Genomic DNA, 25,471 nt, shown 5'->3' with positions numbered 1-25,471 from the left:
TTTTTATTTAGTTACCCATTTAAAATTAAGCCTCTGGATTATCACATGCAAATATACTTGATATATTGCTTACTGTGTAGTAGGACCTCATCCCAAAGCAGTCTTCTAATATAGCCTCAGACTGCAATGTGTTGTTGGGTCCCAGTAAGTGTTATGTGCCATAAAGAATATCATGATGATGAAGGAACTTGATTTAAGGAAATAATAGGAAATGCAGGAAAAACAACCATTTTGTTGTAAATTTTGTAACATTTATTTATATTATCAGAGAAAAGAATCATCTTTCATAAGATCTCATTTGAGAAAACACTGTTACAATATAAGGTTTTATCCAAGTTTCGTGAAATGTGTTTGTTTAAAAGTGTGTATAATAAAATTGCTACAGCGATGACATGGATTCAAGCCAAAAGTTTCATAACAATTCACTTAATAAATTGGCACTCAAGTTTGCAGGAGAATTAAATCACCTGTGGATGAGCATATTTTTGGTGAATAACTCCTGATGACAGATGAAAAGTGATGATGAGAAGTCTGTGATGTAACAGTAGGCAAATGATAGGTAAAACTGGAAAGATTTAAAGTCTTCTGAAAATGAACTTCACCACTTGTAGTTTTGTAGAATTAAACAGTTTGACTGCAGACAGATTAATTGTATTTGAAGATGGCTGTCTTCTGGGTTGTAGCACCATGTAGTCTGGCAGAAGTTTACCAGTGTTTCAGAGGTAACTGCTGCCCAGAAGAGAGCCATCTTCATATTTGTGACATCTTCAAATCCTACTTAATCATGTCTGTTTAATGTGCCTCTTTCAACAATATTAATTACATATTTAGCTTTCCTTCAGGAACATCAGTGAAGAATTTTTACAGCTATGTATACTCATTATTACAGCTGCATACTACAATATGTGAGGTCATTAAGTTCTACAATTTGCTTCAAGCTCATGTTGGAATGTTGTGTACTTACTGACTTGGCTGTAATGAGAGTTTCATAATAGTACAAAGTCTCATGCAGATGTAAATTATTTGTATAAAGAATGTTTTAATAAAGTGTAAAGTTTCTATACAGCACTAGCCACTGCTTTCAATACTTCAAAATTCAAGATAATTTGAAATCACAGTTATGTGTGTAAAGTTATATGATTAGAAACCAAACTGGTATATACATAGTAAAGTCAAAAAGTATGTGACTACTTCTTGTATAAGTTTTCATGTGATCATGGCAGGTTTTACTCACACTGCCTTTGAAGTAGTTTCCTTCAACCACTGGCTATACCACTGATGGAAGCACCCCTGTGGGCTTTTTAATGTGATTCCCTGAAGTGCCACTATCATAGGCTTTTTCGCCTCTTCTGATGACTGGAACCTGCATCCCTTAACGATGGTTTTAATTTTTGGCGACAGTTGTTCATGAGCATGGACTAGAGCTTGAGTGCTGGGAGGTTGAGAAGCACATTATTCGTATGGAAGTCAACCCTCACCACCCTAGAAGCAGATGTTTCATATAGACCACTCAGACGAGAAGGTGATGCTGTTGGTGTTCTATAATAGACAGGATGTACACAAGTTCATTCCAGAAGACCGTAACATCAACAAAACCCTGTACAGACAATCTTTTCTATAAGCAAGTAACTATCATAAACACACTTATCTTTGTGAATATGTAAACTGCTTGATTACCTTAAAGTACCAGCTTACTAACCTCTTTTGGTGCTAGAGTAATCTGATCAAGAATGGTATTATTGTGTTTCCACAACCTCCCTTCTCTCCAGTGTAAACCCTGCTGATTATAAACTGTTTACCAGAATGAAAACCATCTTGAAAGAACACAGGTTCCAGTCAAGAGAAGAGAGGAAAGAGGCTATGAAGGCAGAAGTTGATGAGTTCTCGGGGAAAAACCTGCAGGAGTGCCTCCAGCAGTGGTATGGCTACTGGCAGAAATGTATAAGAGTAAAAGGGAACTACTTCAGGGGTGATGTACATAAAGACCTTCCATTACAACAGGAAAGTTCACAAACTATTTTGACTTTAGTATATAGAAACAAGTTGAACATATGATAAGAACCTCCCCTTTCAAACAATAATTTACATTCAGAGGAGTTAATTACAGGATGACATTATTTAATGTGGCAATTGGTTGTGGCTAAATCAACACAAGTTATGTAGGTTAAAATATTTTTCTTTGAAATAAATATATAGTACCTACAGTGGGTATTGAGAGCTTAGGTGTGCTATAAATTTATGAGAAAGTGAACGTTGTTCTAAAGTCTGTCTTCTGATAAATGGCTCTCATATTTAAGTTGTTATCTACTGTCCACAGACCAGGAGAAAAGCCCTGCGGGGGGAAGTCGTTTCTGGGGCAGTGCAGGGGGAATATTTACTATCAAGTGGACTAGAGGGCTGCTATTGGTGGGAAGTGTGATACGTCAGAGTTTTACACTACTACACACAGACTGAAAACATCAGGCAGTTAAGAGTAGCATGTAGTGAGTGCACTTGTACTGAGTTCTGTGGATGTTGTGATAATATTCTAGATTAAATCACTGTGCCTCTGTGAGGTAATCTTAAAGCTGTACCCATTAGAACACATGAAAGATTGTTGTCTGTTGTTCGTTCAGTGGTTGTGGAACGAATGCTTTTAGGATGGGTTGTCACTCACCGCGAAATGCTGCGCATGTGCATATATCGAATTCCTAGCAGGGATTTTCTCTAGGTCTGTGGACTGTACCTTTAAAGAGATTAAGATTTTATTTCAGGAATTAACATGGCTCTTGGAATGACAAATGATTTTCCACTAACAGAATTAGAACTGATATGAGAATTACATGAATTAACGTGTCATAAACTAATAACAGGCTTGGTTCATGACACAGTGGAAGATCAAAGAGACACTTGTGCGCCTTGACCCATTGCTATTTTACAGCGAGTCTTGCTCCTTGGGCCATTCAAGCATAATATCAAGAACTCATAATAATGTGATTCTTAAAGTAGAATACAAATGGCTAGGTCTCTGCATCGTAAATAGTTTCATTGTAAAGAATGAATGCTGATTTTAATTGGATTTCATAACAAATTAAAACAGATAATGTAAGATTTATAATTTCATTGTGTATCATGCTTATCTATTGTTCAGAGATCAAATAAACATTTTCTATAACTTCTTTCACCCAAGAAAATTGTTATTATGTGAAGTGTAGTCACACATAAACAACGCAATTATAATTTAGACAGTTTATATTTTTGTATTAAGTTTGTTAATTTGAGATGCATTCATATACTTTCTAGTAAGTAATAGATTATAAATTAGAAATCATCTTCCAGGTAAATGTATTCAGGTTTAGGTTTCATTAAATCTTTCCCAAACTTTTCAGTACATAACTTGCATTTCCTATATCACAATTCAGAACCTAGACTTGTCTTAGTGCCAGGGAAAGCATAACATTACAGCAATGGAGAGAATTCAATGTAGTGTGGATTTTCTTCTTCTTAATTTTATAATTATTTTGTAATGAACTATGAACTTCACTGATGATATGATCCTAAGAAATTTGTCATTTTACTGCTCTAGAGTGTGTCTGTATTTCCAAACTATATTTAATTAATTTTGTTTTGAAACCTAACATTTTTTTAGATGTGAGATAAAGCCTATAAATATTATTACTGCTGAAGAAATAATTTCTCTGTCAACTTATGTTATTAAACTACTAGAAACATTTTGTTATCATAAAACTGTTCAAAACATGAATTAATACTAGGCAAGCTTTGTTATTGATGTAAGATTTGAGGTTTTCACAGCGGTGAGTATGAAGATTTCCGTCTTCTGGGTTGTTGCGCTGTGTAGTCTGGCGTTATTGATGTTGTAGCTATATGCTGACATTTAGTCCGCATCCCAATAATGCTTGTAAATGAGTCCCAGAACCATCAACAGTTATAAAATTGACAAGGTCTCATCAGTATTTAATATTTTAGTAATATTTGAAAAGTAATCTCCCAAGCTGGCAATCTAAATTCTGTTTGCAGTTTTCTTTCTGTTTGTTGATTAGTTATTAGTGTTGGTGCACTATGTTGACTTATTGAAATTTATGCCAGTGTTTGTAAGGATTAAAAATCTGCTGAGTGTAATGTTAATATTAACATTTGAATGAACTTTAAATTTCAGTTCTTGAAAATGTCAAATTACTGTTACTAAAAGTGTCTGGGTTGTAGAGCAATAGGAAGAAGAAGTTATTAAAAATGTATCAGAAGAATACACGACTATATCACCAGAATTGACTTCAGTTAAAGAATTGAAGTATCACTATTCATCATGGAATTAAAACAGTAGATTTGATAAAAAGATCACACATTCCCTTTCTTCAACTTCAAAAAACCCTTCTTCGTTTGCTTTTAACAATATTAGTTTCACAGAAACCAAGTTCCAGTGATGAAAGTATCAATGTAAATTGGTGCATTCTTCATCAGCTAAAATTAAGTTCTTTCAGTGAATTTCTTCTACATTAATACTAATATTTTGATTTATATTAACTTTCCTCCTTTATGTTACTGACTTGAAAAGGTGCAAATCTGTGTAATCCTATGACTGAATCATCACAATTAAAGATTCTGTTTCCTCATTTTCCACTGTCTTACTAGGACCATCATCATTAATAGACCTTAAAATTAATTTTATATATATATTGGTTCTTATTCTTGATGGATGTTTCAGGGAATTTGGTACCTGGTCCATTTTCCTCGAATGTGAATGTTTTTCATTCCTCTCGGTGGCAAGCGTAAGTATGAATAAAGACGAACATTCAAAAGGATGCAGTTGTTCTATAGAGACCGGTGTAGCCGCACAGTCGAGCCCTGAGTGCAGGCAGTAGTAATGCAGCCGCTGACAGATTTTCTAAGAAGTTTGAACATTCACATAAAAGGAGATACATCTTATCACCAGTTGAGATGGATTTATGTAATGTGATGCGCCTCAAGCCTGCTGATTTGGGTAGGTAGCGGTACAGCATTCTAGCTCCTATAATGCAAACTTAATATAAGTGGAAACAGTATAGACTGATTACCTATGGTTTTATCTATGAAAAACTCCTTTTTAAAATACAATCCAAATAGAATTTAACTTTTTTGAAACTATACTTAAGAGCTCAATTGCATGTACATTTTCTGATTTTATAATTGATTATTTTGAAGATTTAAATGCATTACCATTTTTAATTTTGGATAAATGAATACTTTCAGATGTTACCTTTTAACTAAATGCTTCATCATCTACATCAGTGGTCCCCAACCTTCTTGTGCCTACGGACACATTTGAGAGTTTATGAGATCGTGGCGGGCACCAACCAATTAACAAAGCCAAATTTTCTTTTCTCTGGACAAATAAGATATGGACACCAAATAATATACAAAACAACACGACATTTAATGATACAAGAAACCACGCAATCAAAAATACGTACTTTTATAAGTACAATTATTATTACTCAAGTGGGAAGTTAGTGTGATGTTTGGCACTGCATTTCATCGGCCAGTTTTTCAAATTTGGGAGTGTAGGATGATGTTGCTGCTCGCAAACAATCGTCAAGATCTGTGCTTTGATTTTATAATGTTCACGGCCTTCATTATTCAGTATAACCTCTTTCCGTATCAATGCGGGCATCCAAAAAAAGCCTTGGCATTAGGGACCACTGGTGTACATAATATGATGGCAGTTCAAAGCACAGTAATATTTTGAGACTGTGCAGCATATACATTGATTAGTTGATGATGATATAATTCAGATTCATTTTATGTAGTTTAGATTAGAATGTTTAGCATAACACTTTGTCACATGCATTAAACTACAAACAATTTTATGTTTAAGTAAAGCAAGAGCTTGTCTACATTTAAAAGCTTAGTGCTAACTTGTACTGTACCTGTCCAGTAGAGCCAGTTCTTCTCAAATTTTTCCCCATCATCTCCCTCAAAGACTTTATATACAGAAATAATGTAACCTGTGGTTGTGGAATGGCAACACTTTGAGCTTGGGTCAAGAGGTGGTCTTGCTATAGTCGCTACTTCGTTGAATATATCTAGGGTGTGAGCAGCTGTGTAGCGTAAGTTATGAGGGTCAAATTTACGCAGTGACGCTGCTTGAAGATTGTGGAAAAAATCCACTGGATCGGTCTGACTTCTATTGATGACATAATAGGAGATGAAAGGAAATTGTGCTGAAAATAAAAATGAGAATAAAAGATAAAATTTATCAAAATATAAAAGCAGAAAATATTATTAATCTCTGCAGAATATGAGTATTTTATACTTACTGTAAGATTTATTTTAATTAACTTGGCCTTTTGTATATGACACTATATTATACATATATTTAGTTATAAAATATCGATGTTTTAGAAATTATGATATGCTGAAGGAGGTATGGATATGAAATACATTCTTCCCTTTCTCTTTGAATAAAGTACTGAAACACAAAAGCTGGCCACTACATCAAATATTGCAGATTATAACGCATAGAACATTGTCTCAAATCCTTCGGAACATGGTGTTCGGACACAGAAAAACTTTATGTTTAACAACAGAATGCTGATCTTAAGTCGCAATATTTAAATTATGTAATCATTACCATTCTTTTCCATATTGGAGAGTAACATTCCTTCCACAGCTGTCTTTGCTGATTCCACTTCAGCGAGAAGATCACTTGCAGTAGTCTTTTGTTTGGCCAGAGGCTGGACCAAGGGCGATTCAAGAATTGGTTCGATTGACTCCATAGGAGTCATTAAGTGTAACAACACACACAATTTCGGGTCATCTACCTTCAGAACATTTAGGAAACTTGGACCCTTTTCTGCCAAAGGCAACTGTAAAAAGAAAATAAAAACATTTGATTCATCAAAACCTAATACCATAGTCACTTCGTTAATAACCCTAATTTTTGCAGTTTTTAAACTAAACAATCTTAGAGCAATGATGTAAATTTATCCTTATAATATGAAAGGGGTTTGATAAGAATTAAGCCTAGGGATAATAGAAGTTTAAATTATTTACTGGCAGTCTGTTTCTTTGCTAAAGAACACTATTTATTTTAGTTACATAAAACTTGTTGTACTCAAGTTATGTGTAACGAGAATGAGCATTTTTATTATTTTTATTTTCAACGCAGCCTTTAAGAAACGTACAATGTCTATTGAAGGCTGCAGCAAAAGCAAATAATGAGAACAACCAATAGTGAAGATAATCATGAAAATGATGTTTGACCAATTTGAGGGGTCATTTTTAGATATAATTCATTTTTATTACATTCCAAATATATATAACGATTGTATCAACATAAAAGAGAAGGGATCATGTAACGCATAGATAATTTTTTATTTCAGTGAAGTGACCGCAGGTCAAAGATGGACAACTATTTTAAGAGGATGCAACGACGTAGACAACTCTTTTAATTTGGGTGAACTTGCCAAATCAAGAGCCTCTTTAGCACGTTATAAATAAATACAAGAAGTTCTGGGATGGACTTACAACGACTACTGTCCTTAAAATCCTTCACACCATATCGTGAGGCTACCTACATTAATAATTTTACAATTAATGATCCAATTACATGTAAAATTTATAGTTGTGCTGATTCCCATTATATTATATTTGTCCGATATAACCTTAAAATTACCATGTTCATAATTGTAAACACAGAAAAGAATAGTCATACAGAATGGTTATTTATATCCATCACTTGTATTCAAACAACATTTCACACAAATCTAATTATCGCCATGAAACGGAAAAATGTTTATTTCGAGCAGAAACCTTGTATTAAATTTAAAAAAAATGTACGTTTATGCCTACAGAGGTCTATTCCCACATAAACATTCAAGATTTTCAACTCTGAAGATGGGTGACATTATGTTTATTTTCCAAAAAGTTGGTCAGAACTCAGAAAACAAATTATTTATATTCAGTGCCTTACACATGCGTAGCGCTAACGCCACTGCCACCTCACAAATTTAAACGGCCGCCATGTTGGTCTTGTTGATGGTAGAAAGTAAAAACCACAAAGGTGAGGTGGCGCTAGTGACATGTCGACATCAAGTTTAATAAAAATCCGTCAACTGAATCAAAAGTCATTAGGTGGGGAACACTTGGATATCATATTCCCTAGGGAGCGAATTTCCTTTCAAAAAAAATCAGACAAGAGTGGAAGAAATGATGCTAAATAAATTCCAAATGCTACACTACAAAAAGTAGGATAATTTGTTTATTTGTGGTTTATTTAACAACGTTGTTAGCAGATCAGACTATACAGCGTCGAATGATGGGATGATTTGTGAACTGGAAAGGTTAAGATTGCAAGCGGTCGTGGCCTAATTTAAGGCATTTGCGTGGAGATACTGAGGAAGTCGACAGAACACATCAGTCAGGATAACCGATCTCCGAGCTGAAATTTGAACCCGGAATCTCCCGAATACGAAGAATATGTGTTAAATAATAGATAGTAGCAAACATGAAGAGGGGAAAAAGTGGGACACCTAGAATTAGATTAAAGGACAATGTATTGTAGCGTGCAAGGATGTGAACTGAATTCATGTGACCAAGGATAAAGGCCAACACTGTAATAAACCTCCGGAATCCATAAATGATGAGGAAATTGTCGATTAGTTCTGCTTCTTCTCAAGAACTTTGTTCTACGTAAATACTCATAAAACAAAAATCATCCTACAGGCCAATAAATAAATAAATTGGCCAAGAAGTAAATATACAGTAAACTATCTATTTGAACATGACAGAAAACCAATCAGCAACAAGTTTGTCATATAAATTTAGCATTAGCGATGTTGAATCTAAGGTTTCTGCTACCATAATGCTGATTACTCATCAGTACAAAACGCTATTCTCCATGCCATCAGTACAGTGATCGGCTTTTTTATATTTCGGTATTATTTCACCGATGTACGTGTCAAGGACGCACAATCTCCTGACAACTACATTGAAGTCCACTGCTAAAGCTTGCGTCTAAAATTATTGCCAGGATTGAAAATATATTCACTGGGTCCACCTATAACACGGATTTGCAGCTTTACTTTTTAATAAAAAAGCTGTACGCGGCTTAACTGGGGGTTGTCATTAAAGCTGTTGGATTGAATGAACCGAGTGGAATTGGGTACTTTATTCTATATTTTTTTACTATGAAAATTCTAATATAGGTGTATCATGTTATATTCAGATACTGCAAAGCAGAAAAGTGCAATATGAATCGGAAGTAGGGAAAATTATGATAACGAGTACCATACGTCTCTTTTTTCAATAAAATTGAGTAAGATATTCAGCTGATTAAGAAACTCCCAGCTTTTTTTCTGACCCCAAAGATTATCCATGTCACAATGTTGTACAATTTTTATTTTACCTTGAAGCTCGCAATTTTGTGAAGGCTACTCCTATTATAATCTTGAAGCCAAAACAGGTCAATTATTTGTCTAACTTCGTGAACAGAAGAAGAGAAATAACTTTACGTTCTCAACATATAGATTAAAAACATTTGAAAGAAAAGTGTAATTCTTACTGCGTCACGCAATAACAAATTCCAAGTGCAGAATCATGAACTGTGCGTCGTACCTTCTGGTACGAGGTGTGTGAAGGCTTTCTGGCTTCTGACTCCAGCGCCTTGTATGTACTAATCGATCAACGAGAGACATAAAACAGACACACAGAAGTTCGTCCGCTACCTTTGCGGGTCAACATAGGGAACAGGCTAAATAGAATTCTGATCTCCAGTTTATGCACATATTCACTTGCCATCATGTGGCGTCAAGATTTTAAAAATGCGCCTAGCTTTTCTTCCACACCATCAATTCCTGCGATGATATCCAACTGGTGGTCCGCGACGTAATAATGCCGGCCAACGAATTTTATAGTAGCCGTCATCAAACTATGTTTCAAGGTCACAGCAAAATTTAAATGCGTATAAACTTGGGGTGGACAGAGTAGAATCGAATGTGTAAAGTTTTCAAAAGTTAAACGGGGAATAAGCACAAAGAAGTTATGATACCATAAATCATAGAACGAGAAGGTTTGGTCATTTTCCGGTTGTATAAATCAAATATTAGATCAGTATGTCAATATGTCGAGTGGTAGTTCAAGTTGATATTGATCGTCATAGAAGACTCTGAATAATACACTCAAAAGTTACGCCACGAAGAAATGTCAGAAGAAATTCACGAGACCAAATTTTTCAGTAAACATACATTTGGTCTTATGATAATAATGAACAGAGTGGGAAATCTAGTATTGGAACATGTAATAACACAGATTAGACTAATTATTACTTACAGATGAAATAAATGGTGTAAAAATTCTCTGCTACTCTTAAGAAAGTGCCAAAAATATGAAAGAAAATATAACTCGAAATCTGAAAACCAAGAATGGGTAGTTTATGTAAACTCATGTTTGATAATACAGTGTTTTCAAATGCGTCACTTGATGTTCATATATTGAAAATGTAAATTCTTTCTTGACAAATTAACCGATAAGCAGACATATTGCACAGAATAGAATGTCCATATTATATTTTATTGTATTTATAATACACAAAAGCTTTTAAACCGAACTGAAGACATGATTATTAACGGGATACACATTCATAATTTATCAGTGTTTCTAAGAAACTAATATTTTTTAATTATGCAAGGTTAATTTGAGTGCAGAGTAAGGTATAATTTTAGTGGACAGCTGCAGATAAAAATGAAATTCGCTCCTTTTTCCAGGTAGAGTAACCCCTTCCCACACAAATCAAAATTAAATCTGTTACGAGATTTAGAATATGGAACATACGAATGAACGGACAGATAGAACATGGGCGTAATGCGTTCTCTTTACGCACTAGAAACAAGGAACTCACAAAATATATTACAAACGCATGTTAAAATATGCACGGTGTCCGCTGACCCAAAATGTGTTTGTAATTAAGAGAGATTATCTCACTTAAGGACGTTGTTTATAAATTAAATGGTAAGATAGTAGAAGAATATGTAATGAAGAGAATCGATCATAGATTAATCGGAATGGACTAAGGAAAACCGCGAGAAGTCTGAATTATAACAGACGGGAAGAATTAAGAAGAAAGCGGTCACGGTATTTTTCACCCTTTGAACCAGGACGCTGATCTAAATAATACTTGAAAATTCTGCTACCATCTCAAAGAAAACTCAACACTCCTCCATTACAAGAATAAACTGATTAATGTTGTTTATGGAAAAATAACTTCAAACAGGCCTAAATATTTTTGGTTTTGTGAAAATTTGTGTGATAAGCCGTTTGTGAGGAAATCGATAAAGTTTGATATGTTTGTTATGATTGGTCGATAGGAATCAGAATAAATAAAATTCATTCAATCACTTTTATTACAGATCTCCCAATACCAAACTGAATTAAATCTGATTAATAGTTTCCACGATAAACTATACGGACACAGGGGACAAAATTACTCGTTATTTTTACATAAACGCACCATAAACGCAGAAAAGCCCAGCGTAGAGGTGTTCATATAATAAAGTAATTTGTAGTTTGGACAAAATTTACACTTGACTTTTTTATATCATTACGCACTGGCAACAATAAAGCCCGGTGTATTTCTTTAGCTTTTACGAAGTTGTCTCTTGAGACCAGTCCTTTAGCGACGCAATACAATAGCGTAGAAACACATTCGGCCTGGTGTATCTTATTTGGTCCATCGAGGATGCCAAGTTTCATCCCCCGCATTTCTTACTAGCAGTCATGCGTAAAAACTTTGTGATAGTGTCATTTACTGATACATGTGTTATATAAACAAACAAACAAACAAACAAACATGCAAGGATGCACACTGACCATGCAACTAACTCACCGGAACTCCTGCAGGAAGAAACCTATCCAGACTAGCCACAGGGATGATGAAGCAATCCTTGTTGAGCGTAGCTAGGGTAATAGGTTCGTGATGGACCACAGATGGCGATGTGACGGGGCCCTGGAGGGGCCCGCTACTGAAGCTCACTTGTCTGCTTCCAGTTGGCGTTTCAGGAACCGTAAGAGAAGTATTGTCTGTCCGACCACTTTGTTTCCGCCTGTTTCCACCACCACCACCACCTCCGCCCACAGACCACTTCATGAGTGTGACGGACGGCCTGCGTTGGGTCATGGGTTCAGACTCCGTGTATCCCTGGCAACCACTGCCTGTAGGACTTAGGAAGATGTGGGTACGATAGTGATGCTCCTCCATTACAGTATAACCCGATTCCCGACTTCGTTTTCCATGCATTCCCTTCCCCACTTTCCCGCCAACTTTTCCGTAACTTCTTTCAGGTTCTCCATGGAAATGTTTACGGAATAAAATATTCATCGCCGAAGTAAAAATAAAGACGACTTGTAATTTTCCTAAGCCAATCTATTCAAGTAGTGACTAAAGCGTGATTGCCGCTTGGAGCGGCCGGCCAGCGGTTCGGTGTGCCTACGAACGTACCAAAGACAAGACGGGGACTGACGAGTCCAACACTCACGCTGCTATTTTCAGAGCCTCCTCTCCCCTCCGACGGCCACTAAAAAGCGAGCCAACCTGCAACTGACCTCAACACTCACGTGTACCATTGTCAACTGGTTCAATACCTCTGCGTGCACCGAGGTACAAAGATTGTTCCAGTATTAATTTCTATCAGAATGACGAATCAAGGAGAAATATGACACTAAAATTAATATGTTCAATTATTTTACATGTTTCGTGTCAGTATTTGATAAATATTTTGACACAGTGGTAGAAGATCCCCAAGATTCAGCAGCGTTAACGCAATCCTACCCCTGCATCCTCGCAGGCAACATCTGTAAGACGCAGTTTAATGTCATCGCCTCATCCCCTTCTTTTTTTGACATGACGATGTTTTCGGAGAGCATTATTTGTATCTCCGTCCTACCACATGACCAGACCATCGTAACCTCCAAGATTTCGCTGTCCTACTATAATTAGGTGACCTTTATTCACAACAAATTTAGCCTACTAGTTGTGTGACATCCTAAATTACCATTTACAATGGAACAGCATAAATTAGGCTACTCTAAAATATCCATAATATTAAAGGCAGATCCCTGAGATTTCAGCTTTATTCTACTGACACATATTCAAACATATAAACCTATATTAAATAATTACACAATGTTGTTTATAGACGCTGTAAAACAAAGTAAATAATGTTGTAGTAAACAGAAGCCAGGATTTAAAACGAGAAGCTGAGAATAGGGAAAACTGGCGAACTCTTTTTGGGCAGAGCAATGGACCTGTCGTCAGACAGAACACTAAATAATAATAATAATAATAAACAGAAGCAGTTCTTGGAGATGATTCTGAGTCATTTTCATGCGCCTCCGACCGTCATATTTATCTTAAGATCCATTTTTATTTTATCCACTCACCTCAGTATTTAAAGTGCGAATTTCCCATGTCTGCTCTAACAGAATTTTGTGGGTATTATAGATATCTCGTCTCTTCGCATGCGATATGGCTACATATTAAGAGCATAAATTGTCGTGTAAATGTGAAAAAGAGAAATTCGTCGGAAAGAGGCCTGTTAAGTCACTTCTGTCTCCCGTTTTATAGTGACTGGAGCCCATTCTCTGTTGTGGCAAGTCTTCCTTCGCAACTGAAATGCGACTACTATTAACTTAGCCGTTTACGTCTGTCCGCTTGTAAGAACTGGAAAACTGCTGGTGGGATTTTCATTTGAATTTATACTGTGGAGTTACTACAATTCGTAGAAATATTTAAATTTTGGATTAAATCGGACAATAATAAGGACCGTTAATATGGCAATTATAATAAACTTTAATATAATCACCATATAATTTTATTCTGGTATCCGAAACAAGCCACTACTGGCATTTGGCTTAATTTACACTTATTACAATTACTATTGCATTATATATTTACTACAAATTACAAATTTATTTTTTTACAAACACAGAGCTTTCTCATTTCCTTTTAGCGACTTACTAATTTGTTAAGCATTAGTATATTGTTAATAAACATGTTAAAACGTGCTAGTAATTACCGCATTTCTAGACAGTGCTCTGAAGATTTACGCGTAGACGGGAAGATAATATGAAAACGGATCTTAAGAAAATAGGGTGCAGTGGTATGAACTAGACTCAACCGACTCAGAATAGGGCCCAGTGTCGGGATCTTGTGATTACGGTAATGAACTTTCGGGTCCCAGAAATCCAAGGAATTTCTTGACTAGCTGAACGTACTATCAGCTTCTCAAGAGGGATTCCGTTCCATGGAGTTATTTTTTTAAATTATTTACGAGGCTTAAAGGGAAGATACGTTGCTATTTTGCTGGTCTGTCAATCAGAAATGACTGCGAACAAATGTTATAAACGAGGCTTACTGTACAGTTTAAGAAGCCGTAGGCACCCGAAAGTGATTTGATACTGGAGAATCCGTAAAATGGTTTTAGTGACGACAGTAGATTTCAACTGAACGCCATTTTATTCAGTAGATCTTTTATGGTGATATGTTGAATCATTTTGTCCTGTAGATATCACAGGATACAGTTACCAGTTGAAGTTGTAACTGTACTTATGTCTGCTTCGATCCAAATATGTGTGATGTAGCTAAGTAATGTCAACAACCCTTGTGTGGAAAACATCCCACAGCTGCTTACGTTTATTTTCATATCTTATTCTTCTGTGTTAGGCCTATGAACACTAGTAATGGCCTACCTGTGGGCAGTGAGTCAGGATGGCGTCCGATCTATTAGAAAGCAAACTTGCACATCACATCTACTAACACACACACACAAACAACACATATAGAACATTACAAGGGCACGATATATTTATTACATGCCCAGTAGTTGAATTATACTATTCTTGAAAGGAATATGGTTGTAGTGGTGGAGGTTTCAGATTGTGGTGTAATTCGTATACGTGATATTTATTGAATTCTATTTATTTTTATTAGGTTATGACGATACGTAATGTTATATTTACTATATTAAACTTTAAAGCCAGTTACGTGTAAACACACAGTGTTTCTATCGCCAAAGGCACGGTTTAATAGTCCCTTCGTTTATTTGGTCTAGAAAAAGGGTATTTTCTATCTACTCGTGGCTTATTTAGCAGGAACTTTTAATTCCATCTAAAGGCTAACATATAGAATAGGTTATGTAGACGTTTGATACCTGCAAACAGATTCTCTTATGTTTTTCTTATGCATTTTTACAGAAACACGTAATGACAATTTTTACAATTATTTTTTTCCGTAACTTTTTCAAAATTGGCTTATACACTTAAACCGCACATAAAAGTTTAAACTATTTCCAATTTCTGACTTAAATTTCAGGAATACAAACAACTACATGGAGCAGTCCTCCTTAAGAATATAACAGTAGTTCACCACAAGAAATTTCCCGTCATTGAAGGATTCATAAGGATAATTACCGTGTTCAGATCAGCCTACCCGCGTAATTTTAATTTAGTCCATACCAAAATTCTTAAGATTTTTCTTAATTTTATCCTCCCATCTACGTCTAGTCTTCCACATGGCCTTTTTATATTCAGGTACCCAGAACAACAAATTTTGTAAACATTTCTCATTTCTGTTATGTTGATTTACATAGATCGCTTTGTGACATTTCAAAACTCTTAGTTACTTCATTGTTCCAGGTAGTGTTAACCTCACGTGAACCCCGAAACTGAAGGTTCATCGTTTTTCTGCTGTCCGCTGACTGTTCAATATATTCACAGCCCCCCCCCCCCCCCCCCCATATCTGAAGACAGTCTCTTTCCTGAGCAACCTGGAGGTACGCCATGATGTGCTACTGACCTACTTAATAAGAGTAATACGAGTAAACGTTTCAACATTTCCAGTGTATTCCTATATGTATTTAAATTTGAGTGGTATCAAAATGTGAAATGAAATATATCATGTAATAAAATCCATTATATAAAGAATATATTCCCTAAAACCTGCCGAAAACTGAAAAACCACAGTACATCTGTACCTGTAGATTAGTTGCCGCAGATAGAAACAGTTTTGGTCTAGTTCTGTATGAATTGTTGTCCTGGCTATGAATATTTGTTTTGGAAACAAAAGAGTCGCGGCAATGGCAAAGGTCATGTGATGGCATGTGACTGCAAAATGTATTATTAATTGAGACGTGTATTGTGTATGCCCTACGAAACGCGGGGCTACCAAAGGTAACCTTCAACTCCTGGGTCGATCGAAATCAAGGAATATACGATATCAGCTTCGACTCGTGGGAAGTTTGAAGGTCAGAACAGCGTAACACGGAAATACATAGAATGCACGCCATATTGATTGGATACCAATTATTGAATAGAGTTTATAACACATGTTGAGGCATAATACAAAGCTAAACATATAACACACACTGGAAATGCATGCAGACTACAGGACTGTGCATTTACGAGTATACAGCACGTATTACAACACAGGGTCACATCGAAATTAACCATAGACAGGGGGAAAAATTAAAAATATATCTGATAACAGAAATCTAGATTGTATAATACATGGCCTTCCTAATTATGCCTCTTTTTATTCAACAACGATAAGTGCTAATTTCTGTTTTAGTGCACGGTTGCGTGACGTTTGCATGTTAACAAACGTTTCCTGGTTATTAGTTATGCACACAAAGATAATTTCTGAAAAAATCGTGATTTTTCCACCACATACTTGTGACTTCAACTTTCTAAGTCCATAAATTTAAACTATCTAGAAATAGATGACCACTTGCTGTTTTGGTTCTATCTTTGACTCTTAAAGCCGTGTGAGTAAATTTATAAAATTTGAAAACGCAATCTGAACAGTTGTAAGAAGCTTGAGTAGGATGATTAGGATTCTTCTGGTTAATATTTATCCTTCTTTCGGCATAATGATCAGTGCTAGAAAAACACGGTGGCCCACTCCCTTAAGGCAAAAAGATTTGTAAGCGAGGGAACAGAAAGTGGCAACAGTAATTTTCATTAATAGAATTCATTTCGGTTGCCCCGGGTTTGGTCTTGGCATATTCTAATTACGAAGATTACGATCCGTCATCCTGTTACCGCTCTGGGGAAGCATATTTCGTCGCAATCTGTTCTTCACATTTCTTTTCTCATCCCACTTTAACAATTAATTGGAACGAATGAATTCTTCGTCTTTGTAGAATTGAGCCGGTTAGTGTAACGGTAATAATCTGTACTAGCCATCGGCTGGAAATCATGACCGAGGGTTTGCGTAGTTTTACTCAGTTCTCCCTGTAAGAGAATGTCCGGATACTAACATAAAATAGGCCACAACCTATAATCTTTATTATAATCTTCCCATATCATCTGACACCTTTCAGTTGAAACACTGTCGTTAAATAACATAGTAGCAAATTTACCGGGAGGCTATTATTATTTTTTCAGAATCTTTCGCCCCCGGATCGAAAACTAATAAATTTCAATCTACGTCTAACTGTAGGCTTACATTCTATTATTTCATGCACTTAAAAAAACAACCGAATGGATACTGAACTAAATGTTAATTAAATACCGACTAAACTATTTCCTTTACCACTTTCGTACCTTTATCCTGTTTAGAATTACTTCTTAAAGCTGCCTAATGATAGCAGCACTTGGAAAATAGAACATTCTGCCATTTAGCGGCGTCTTTACTGAAAACATGGTCAGACATGCATAGAACACAGTCACAAACATAAATTATTATGCACAACAAACATATATAGATAGGCCTATATGTACATGCAAATAATTTGAAATTTTCTCCGTTATTTTGACTCTACAGCAATATAGCTTTAACAAGCTGCGAGTAAAATGCGAGAAGTAGCTTATGTTTACCAATTACGTGTTTTTCACAAAGAATATAAACAGAACACACGATGGGGAGGCTGTGTCTGTCCGTCCGCTTGTTTCAACTCTCAAAGTGTTGATCGAATTTCGATGATATTTGTTGTTGGGAGTGTAAAATATAAACGTTTCTAGAGAAAAGTTGTACCTGGTGGTTAACAGAACAACATGACACTCAGACGCATTTATAAGTGGAGGTATAGTTCCACACATTCTTAATCTAGGCAGTGGATAGAAGTGACTGGTTATCTTTACGCCCCGAACATTTTTCCCAGTGGAAAACTCACCGGCGTTGGGCCCAGAGCCGATCTCAACTTTGTGGCAGACAGAAAAATCGTCCTGCCGGAATCGAACCCCGGTCACCCAGGCTTTAGCTTAGCCAATAGTTACTAATTAACCTATATCGAATTCAGTTTTGGTTCTTATCTGTCTGATAAACACGTGAAACATACTTTAGTCTACATTAAGCTCAGTTCGGACTATTTTTTTTACAAACTTCTCATTAGTAAGAACTAAAAATTTATCGATAGTGTGGAATATTTAATTAACTACAAAAGGGATGGAGGGGGGAGAAATGGTTATCTGGAAACCTGAAACAAGGGAAGCGTGAAGTCTGCTTACAGGAGAACGTTAGTCAGCTCCTAGGTAAAACGAAAGAATACAAACAGTCTGCTGGTCATATGTAGTAAATATATGGTACTGGGTGAATCATCAACTGGAAACTGCGTTTATAAATAGGACTTCTTTTTACTCGCAACACCAGATTCCAAAACTTTTACCTTCAAATTGAGAAAGCATGACGAAAGTAATGGATGAGAGGCAAAAAGCCAGACTGCAAGAAGCAGGTCATTGTCCAACACAATCTCTCTCTCACCGCAGCTTTCGGGGCAGGAGCAGAAAGAAGTGAAAATATTGCTCGTAGGCAAATTTGTTTGTAGTCAGTGTTAGTGGCTATGTCTGGGAGAACTTTTCAAGTTCGGGTTAATTCTAAGGGCTGGAATAAGTCCAAAATCCACGTTCCGTTATTAAAAACGACGACACATTTAAATTCGTCCTTTCCCCCGTGTTATTTGTTTAATACTTCATATTTTTTATTCATAACTTTAGAAATACGATGTGTAATGAAGCCGTTATTGCAGTTAAATCAGGAAATTCTTTTAGACCAGTGGCCTTCATAAGTTCGCCGTATGAATTGAGAGTATATATTCTAATGCTAAGGCTAAATATTTGCAAAAAATGCCGAACACATTGAAATATTTTATATACGGCAGAATACAAGGCTAAAAGAACTTCATTTAAAGTTTAAGTTTTTTATTATTCAGACGGCGAGGCGGGTTACTAGGAGACAGACGGTTTGAACTTCAGTGGAGGCGCCAGGCGTCGAGTGCCGCTCAGAACCGAAAGGAGTGTTAATCAGATCACAGACTGTTGAAGGTCTAGATGCAATTTGTTGCAAATATCAGATTATACGAAAACAAGTGTTAACATGCCCCTACTGAGACTGTGTCTTAAACTTGAATTTCATCACTGTCGTTTGTTGTGACATTGTCTTGAATTTTCCCTTTGTTATTGTTTTGGATATCTACTCTTGACATCCTCATCGGGACGGCAGATAGGCTTTACTGTTGACGTATCAAATTTTTACCCAACTTTCCTGAAGAAAAAAAGGCTTGCGTGATCGCTAAGCTGAATGTGATTGTATGTTCCCCTTTAAAACCTGAAACCAACACGCAAATTTTCAGGAAATTTCCTTGTGAACTTGCTACTGGAGGCCACCAAAATCTTGTAATTTTTAATTTCCTACAATCAGTAACAACAACATGGCTGACTTACGACATGGGACTTACACCAGTGGCCTTGGAATTAAGTTAATAATAAACCTTTAAAACTATCCGACTCTTCTCATGGTAATATTTTTATAGAATGTAAAACAACATGTATTCCGCATAAAATCAATATTTAATTTACGGTTTGATAATGATAACTACTAAACCATTCGAGTTAAGGCCCTGAAATATTATATGCAGACATCATAAACTTGTCTATAAATTCGGAATAAAATATTGCTTACATGTCAACAATCACAAATATGGCGCCAAAGCAAACCGTTGAGATTATGTGCGAGTAATTTAATATACTAGAGCAGAGATCTCCTTTCGGAGCTCCTCGGGGGGGGGGGGGGGGGTCAAGTTTTTAAAACACAACCAACCTTGTGTAAGAAACTAAACTACCCCCCCCCCGAATAGTGGGTTAACACACTTGACAACCCCCCCTTTGGGGGGTTAGTTTAGTGACTTATTCAAGTGTTTTAACCCTTGAATGAGCAGTATGACTTGAATAAATATTATTATTAGTATCAGATTACCTTTTTTGGTGTTGGTAACGGCTTTTCTTCATTTCTTAAATAGTTTTATCTCGCTGTTCGGAGGCGATGTGCTGCTTCTGGAGCAGTGATAATGCGACTGGCTTGGTAGTTGTTAATCCCGTTGTTGTGAAGCTTTATTTTGTTTAAATGTTGCATGCATACATTTGTTATGTAGCTTTAACATAAAGGAACCGAAACTCTATAAAATATTTGAAACTGGAAAAGGTTCCAGAAATTCAGAAACACATACATGACAGAAACATAAAGTATTCACTCACATTTAACATTTTTACTTTAAGGACTATAATATGACAAAATGAACACTTAACATCACAGGTTAATGCACTTACCTGTAACAAACTATCAGCACAACCTGAAAATAAAAATTAAGACCGCTTGTATAATATTTGCTAACATTGTTCGAGTAAACAGTTTTTGTTTTTTAATATACCCCAACGTACTACATTAATTGTTAAATTTAAGTATTTAAAATTCTCGCTAATATTTTGATTGAACTAGAGCAGAGCGCTCCTTTCAGAGCTCCTCGGGGGGTTGGTTTCGTTTTAAAATCTTGAGTAAGACACTAAACTAACCCCTCCTTCGGTTTAGTGTCTTACTCAAGTCATTTGTTTACTCGGCATTGTTGTGTTGGTACAACAATGCCGAGTAAACAAATATAACGTAACATTGTTTGATGACGTCATTTTTTGATAGACGACAAATCACGAATTTTTATAGTAGATATCTTGAAAATATAATATTGTACAATATTTATGTAAGAAAGGTAAGACTGCTGCCTTATTTATGTTCTGCTCCATAAGGAGTGGGTTTCGACGAAAGATGTTAGTGAGAAGTCAGCTCAGGTTTTATTTGTTAATAACAAATATTGCGACGGTGTGAAACTTTGGGTATATGTTGGAAAATATTAAGTTTTTCTGTACTAGTGAAAATTATCGAGAAATTGATAATTAAATTGTAACATTACTAATTTATGCTTGTATTAAATACTTTAATATGTAATCTATAAAAATGGGTGCTAATGCTATTAGGATTTTATAAGTATAATGAATTATTATATGGATTACAGTTACCAGCTTATTATTTTATGCGGTGGTGCACAATGTGAAATCCCCAACCTCTGTCTTTCTACCTGTCTCCATTCCCGCCCTGGTTAAACCGCACTGCAGTGCGGCGAGACACGAGTAGGTCTTAGGGGATCGTCTCTTTCTCTCTTGAGGAAGTTAAGAATTACTTCCGAAACTTTTTCTTTTACATTCTATGTTGTGGAAAGAAACCGGAAATAACTGTCATAACGAACTCGTCCGTCCGGATGCTGTGGGCACTGGGAAATTTAAGTTACAATACTACAAACATCATAAAAACTCTGTCCTACAAAATATCACTAAAACGCAAACTGACGATTATGCGAGCACTAATGACAGATATCTCTGCATTGTCAAAAGGTGTATTACTCTAATTTAATAGCACATCATGTTACGTCTTAAGAGGACAGGTTTTAACGGCAGTGAATCTGGAGATGGCTGTCTTCTGGGTTGTTGCAGCGTGTGGCCCGGTAGAATTTTTCCGACGTTTTAGAGGTCTTTGCTGCCTCCATCATAAGGGCGCAACAACCCAGAAGACAGCCATCTTCAACGGATAGCCTGATTACGTTGTCTGCAGGTGACGTTACTTACAAATAAAATCAGTTTTCTTTACGCATTCTTTTCGTAAATTGTGTAACACAAAGGGATAATACAGACGCCGGGTTTATCCGCCGGCCCTCGTGTTCAGTCTCCGTAACCGTTGATCTAATTGAATTGAATTGAATTGAATGGTGAATAAACCATGTCATTTGTCATCGTTTCGCAGATCTGACGCGACTTGTAACCCGAGAGTCTTTCATCTACTATAATTACTTTGTAACATATTACCATTTATTCTAAACCATTACGTTTGAATTTTTTTTAATGATAAACTGTTCGCAAAGACTTTGCACTATGAAAAGGGACTTCTGTAGATTTTCCACTGATATCTGAATGATAAATACATCATGGCTGCACAATAAAGATTTCGGCGAATATTTATCATTCTACTTAATGACTAAGCTAATGGCTGTTGTCATTTTTTAACGTCATCCTCTAATATACTGTAAAAGACAGTAAGCACGCTTAGAGTTCCCAAAAGGCGCTGTTCGTTTAATTAGGTCACAGTAACAAGGGACCAAGTAGCTAAGCGTGGAAGTAAATCTTGTAAGCTAGAGTTACAAGATTTAAATCTCATATGGACTACCGATTAACCTGACCAAGGGGTTTTCGTAGTTTTACTCAATTTCTCCAGGAGAATTTAGTGTTTTTAACTTTCAACATACCACCAAATTACCCCTCCAAAATAATAACAGAATGACATGTTTTAAAAGTGTTGCTGTCATTAGGCAATTTTTAGAATTCTAAATGAGATGAAGTACAAATGGAACAAGGAAACGGTAGAATGAAGTAAGTAATAAAAATGCGAATAGGCCACACAAGACGATCTATGTCTACAGCTGTTCAGTCGCTATTTGTTATTTACCAGCCTTGTCACCATTCGATCCAACAGCGTAATTAACAAAGAACTGCAATGTCCTATAGGGATTTTTATTTTAATATTTTGTTTGCCACTCGTCATTCCTTTCTCGTTCCTGAATGTTGGCCGATCTTAAATTTTCTCCGAACTGTGTAATGAGTGACACATAAATTGTGAACATAACAATCTTAAATAAGTAGGCTATGAAGAACAGTGTGCATAAATCGATGTTTATCTTCTGAGTAGTAATGACGTATGAACTTCTAGGTAGTTACTAACGTCATGAAGGAACAATTTCCTCCTCCGAAACGTTTATATCTACTTAAAAGTCTACACGGATATGCTACCCAGAACACCAAAATCGACATCTCACACAGAGTAAATATATTGCCCTACATGCATGTACACAGAATATTATAATGATATGTGATTTAGTGAACATAAACAAAAACTGCCTCACAGAAATGCAGACAAAAAGATTAAAATAGTGCTCAAAATTTACACACACTTATTTTGCCACACACTGAAATCATATATTTTTAAAACACGGTTTATAATTAGTTTCCTAATATTATTATAACTTACTGCATGCACGCAAACACTATTGTAAAATACTGGAATATATCGATGATAATATTGTTTTGGAACCCACCAGAAGATGGCACGAGAGCAACGGATTTTCAATGGCTTCATTCCAATATTATCTCCAATTTAGCCAATAGCCACGGTTTGTTTTATCCAGTTTCTACCACAGGCTTCTAATACACGGAAGAGCAGACTGTGGTCCTTCGTCTGAGTATGGACAAAAAATAAATCATATTGACCTATAACTTTTATTCCTTTTTGTTTAATAAATTTATTAAAAATAAATCAAGATTCAAACGAATGCCTTGGTGAGTGAGTGGGTACGATTCCTTATAACTAACACTGTACAGTGGAAAAAAGAGTCTACAAACAGGTTTATAATATGTAAGTATTAGCACGTTTAGATGTGTTCAATTGTAATCAGAACACGAAGGAAGCTAATTCACAGACATGAATGACAATAACAAATGAAACGCAGGTTTATACACGACATTATTAAAATAAAATACTGCAAATATCTTCTATCATTTAGTTAAATTGAAGAACGATTATCTGAGCAAGATGATTTGAGGATTAAAACGGGTTTAAGAGAAACAAACACAGTCTTGGACAAAGATATCCACTCTTTGTTTAAAATGGCGACTGGATATCATCTGTATTCTATGAACTATAGCACACATTTATTTTCACATGAAACAAGGGCAAATCAGACGTACTAACCCACTTTACTTATAAGTAAGAGAATTTGCCGGGATGGCACGGCGAATATGTGTTAAGTGCTATTCTATCGAAACTAGTTGCAGTTAAACCAGTAACTTTCCCGTAAACAATGGCAGAAAATCTAAAAACGTAAATGCACACAGTCATAAATATTATCCTACAAGGCATCAAATCCCTGAACATCAAATAATCACAAACCATCCACGCTACCAATAACGTTGTTTATGAAAAGACAGAAGATACGAAATGAGACACGATAAAATGCCGAGTGTGACTCTTATGTAGGCTACAGGATAAATTTTATCAAAACCCTAAACATATCATAACAAAACACCAACAGACTTAAAAATCTAAATAACTTAAAACAGCGGTTAAGTGATATTTAAATAATCTGGTAATGAAAGTATTCTATTTTGAGCCGTGTCTAATATTTAACCCGTGGGCTTTCTTCCAACACTGATTATGTAACGGTCACAGTAACCCCAATCATCGCCGTACCTCGAGCTGCCAAGACGTGACACGAGCTGACGCAGGCAGGCTTTAATTTGATTACCCCACTCTTATTCTTCTTCTTCTTCTTCTTCTTCATTTTCCGACATGGATTACGCCTTTAGACTTGTTTGATTTAAAATTAATGCTGAAACAACGTATCTTTTAGATATTTAAGAACGAAGTATCGGGCCGTCTCAAGATTTTTACCTACGCAAGAAAATACAACAGAGAGACGCGTGAACATACATGTATGTGTCCTGAGCAGGTTCTGAAACCATAGTTCAGTATTGAAGCGGATCTAGACCTTACACCTTTTAGATCGCACAAAAATCCTTCATTGATAACTGGATGCATGGATGTAGCCTGCATTTTCTATATTGTTGCTGTCTTTTGTATGTAGAGGTCTTACGTCCAAGGATTGCAACGAAAATTCTTAAGAATTTAATGTGGGTGCTTACGACACCAGTATGAATTTAATATGCAAAAACATGAAAATTGTTAAATAAAAACAAAAATATAGTGATAATGAAAATTGCATTGTAAAAAGTGAGACAGATAGGTTCCAGCCCTCGCAAAATCGACTGCTATTTTACCATTTCCTGATTGTAAAGTAATCGAAATTATTGAGTGACACGAACATTTAACAAGGAAGTTATATTTACTATGGTAATTTATATTGATACATCGGCGTTATATAGTCTGAGCTACTGAAAACCGTCGTTAAATAAATAAATAAATATTCATGTACTGTAAGTGAAATCAGTAGTGATACAAGCAGTGAGATTGGCAAAGAATCACGGGTTTAAACGCGAGAAATTCTGCATGTAAAGAATTCGCTTTACACTGTCATAAAACTACAGGCACGCGACATTCCATGATAGGGCAAAAGTTAGG

The 25,471-nt window shown here is 35.9% G+C and overlaps 1 protein-coding gene across 5 annotated transcripts; it reads right to left on the bottom strand.

The window, feature by feature from the left end:
• Nucleotides 1–229: 229 nt before the first annotated feature.
• Nucleotides 230–25,471, bottom strand: LOC110841446 (uncharacterized). Of its 5 annotated transcripts, XM_087346554.1 has the most exons (6): nucleotides 20,569–25,471; nucleotides 20,219–20,393; nucleotides 11,858–12,191; nucleotides 6,608–6,842; nucleotides 5,904–6,197; nucleotides 230–5,005 (listed from the first exon to the last, which is right to left on the bottom strand). In XM_087346554.1, exons 2-6 carry the CDS (start codon nucleotides 20,248–20,250, stop codon nucleotides 4,791–4,793), a joined length of 1,110 nt encoding a protein of 369 aa, XP_087202680.1. In that variant the 5' UTR covers nucleotides 20,251–20,393; nucleotides 20,569–25,471; the 3' UTR covers nucleotides 230–4,790. The 5 variants fall into 5 exon arrangements, 3 of the variants coding, with proteins under 3 accessions (XP_087202680.1, XP_087202679.1, XP_087202678.1); XR_015534558.1 differs by lacking the exons at nucleotides 20,219–20,393; nucleotides 20,569–25,471 and having other exon boundaries at nucleotides 230–1,539; nucleotides 4,715–5,005; nucleotides 11,858–15,754; XR_015534559.1 differs by lacking the exons at nucleotides 20,219–20,393; nucleotides 20,569–25,471 and having other exon boundaries at nucleotides 230–1,482; nucleotides 4,715–5,005; nucleotides 11,858–15,754.

The sequence above is a fragment of the Zootermopsis nevadensis genome, unplaced genomic scaffold, assembly GCF_977971745.1.
Source record: "Zootermopsis nevadensis isolate Lab colony 2312 unplaced genomic scaffold, Znev_1.0 Znev_ptg000010l, whole genome shotgun sequence".
Classification (NCBI taxonomy): Eukaryota; Metazoa; Arthropoda; class Insecta; order Blattodea; family Termopsidae; genus Zootermopsis; species Zootermopsis nevadensis.
Note: the sequence above shows the minus strand (reverse complement) of the source record. Positions and strands in the feature narration are given on the sequence as shown.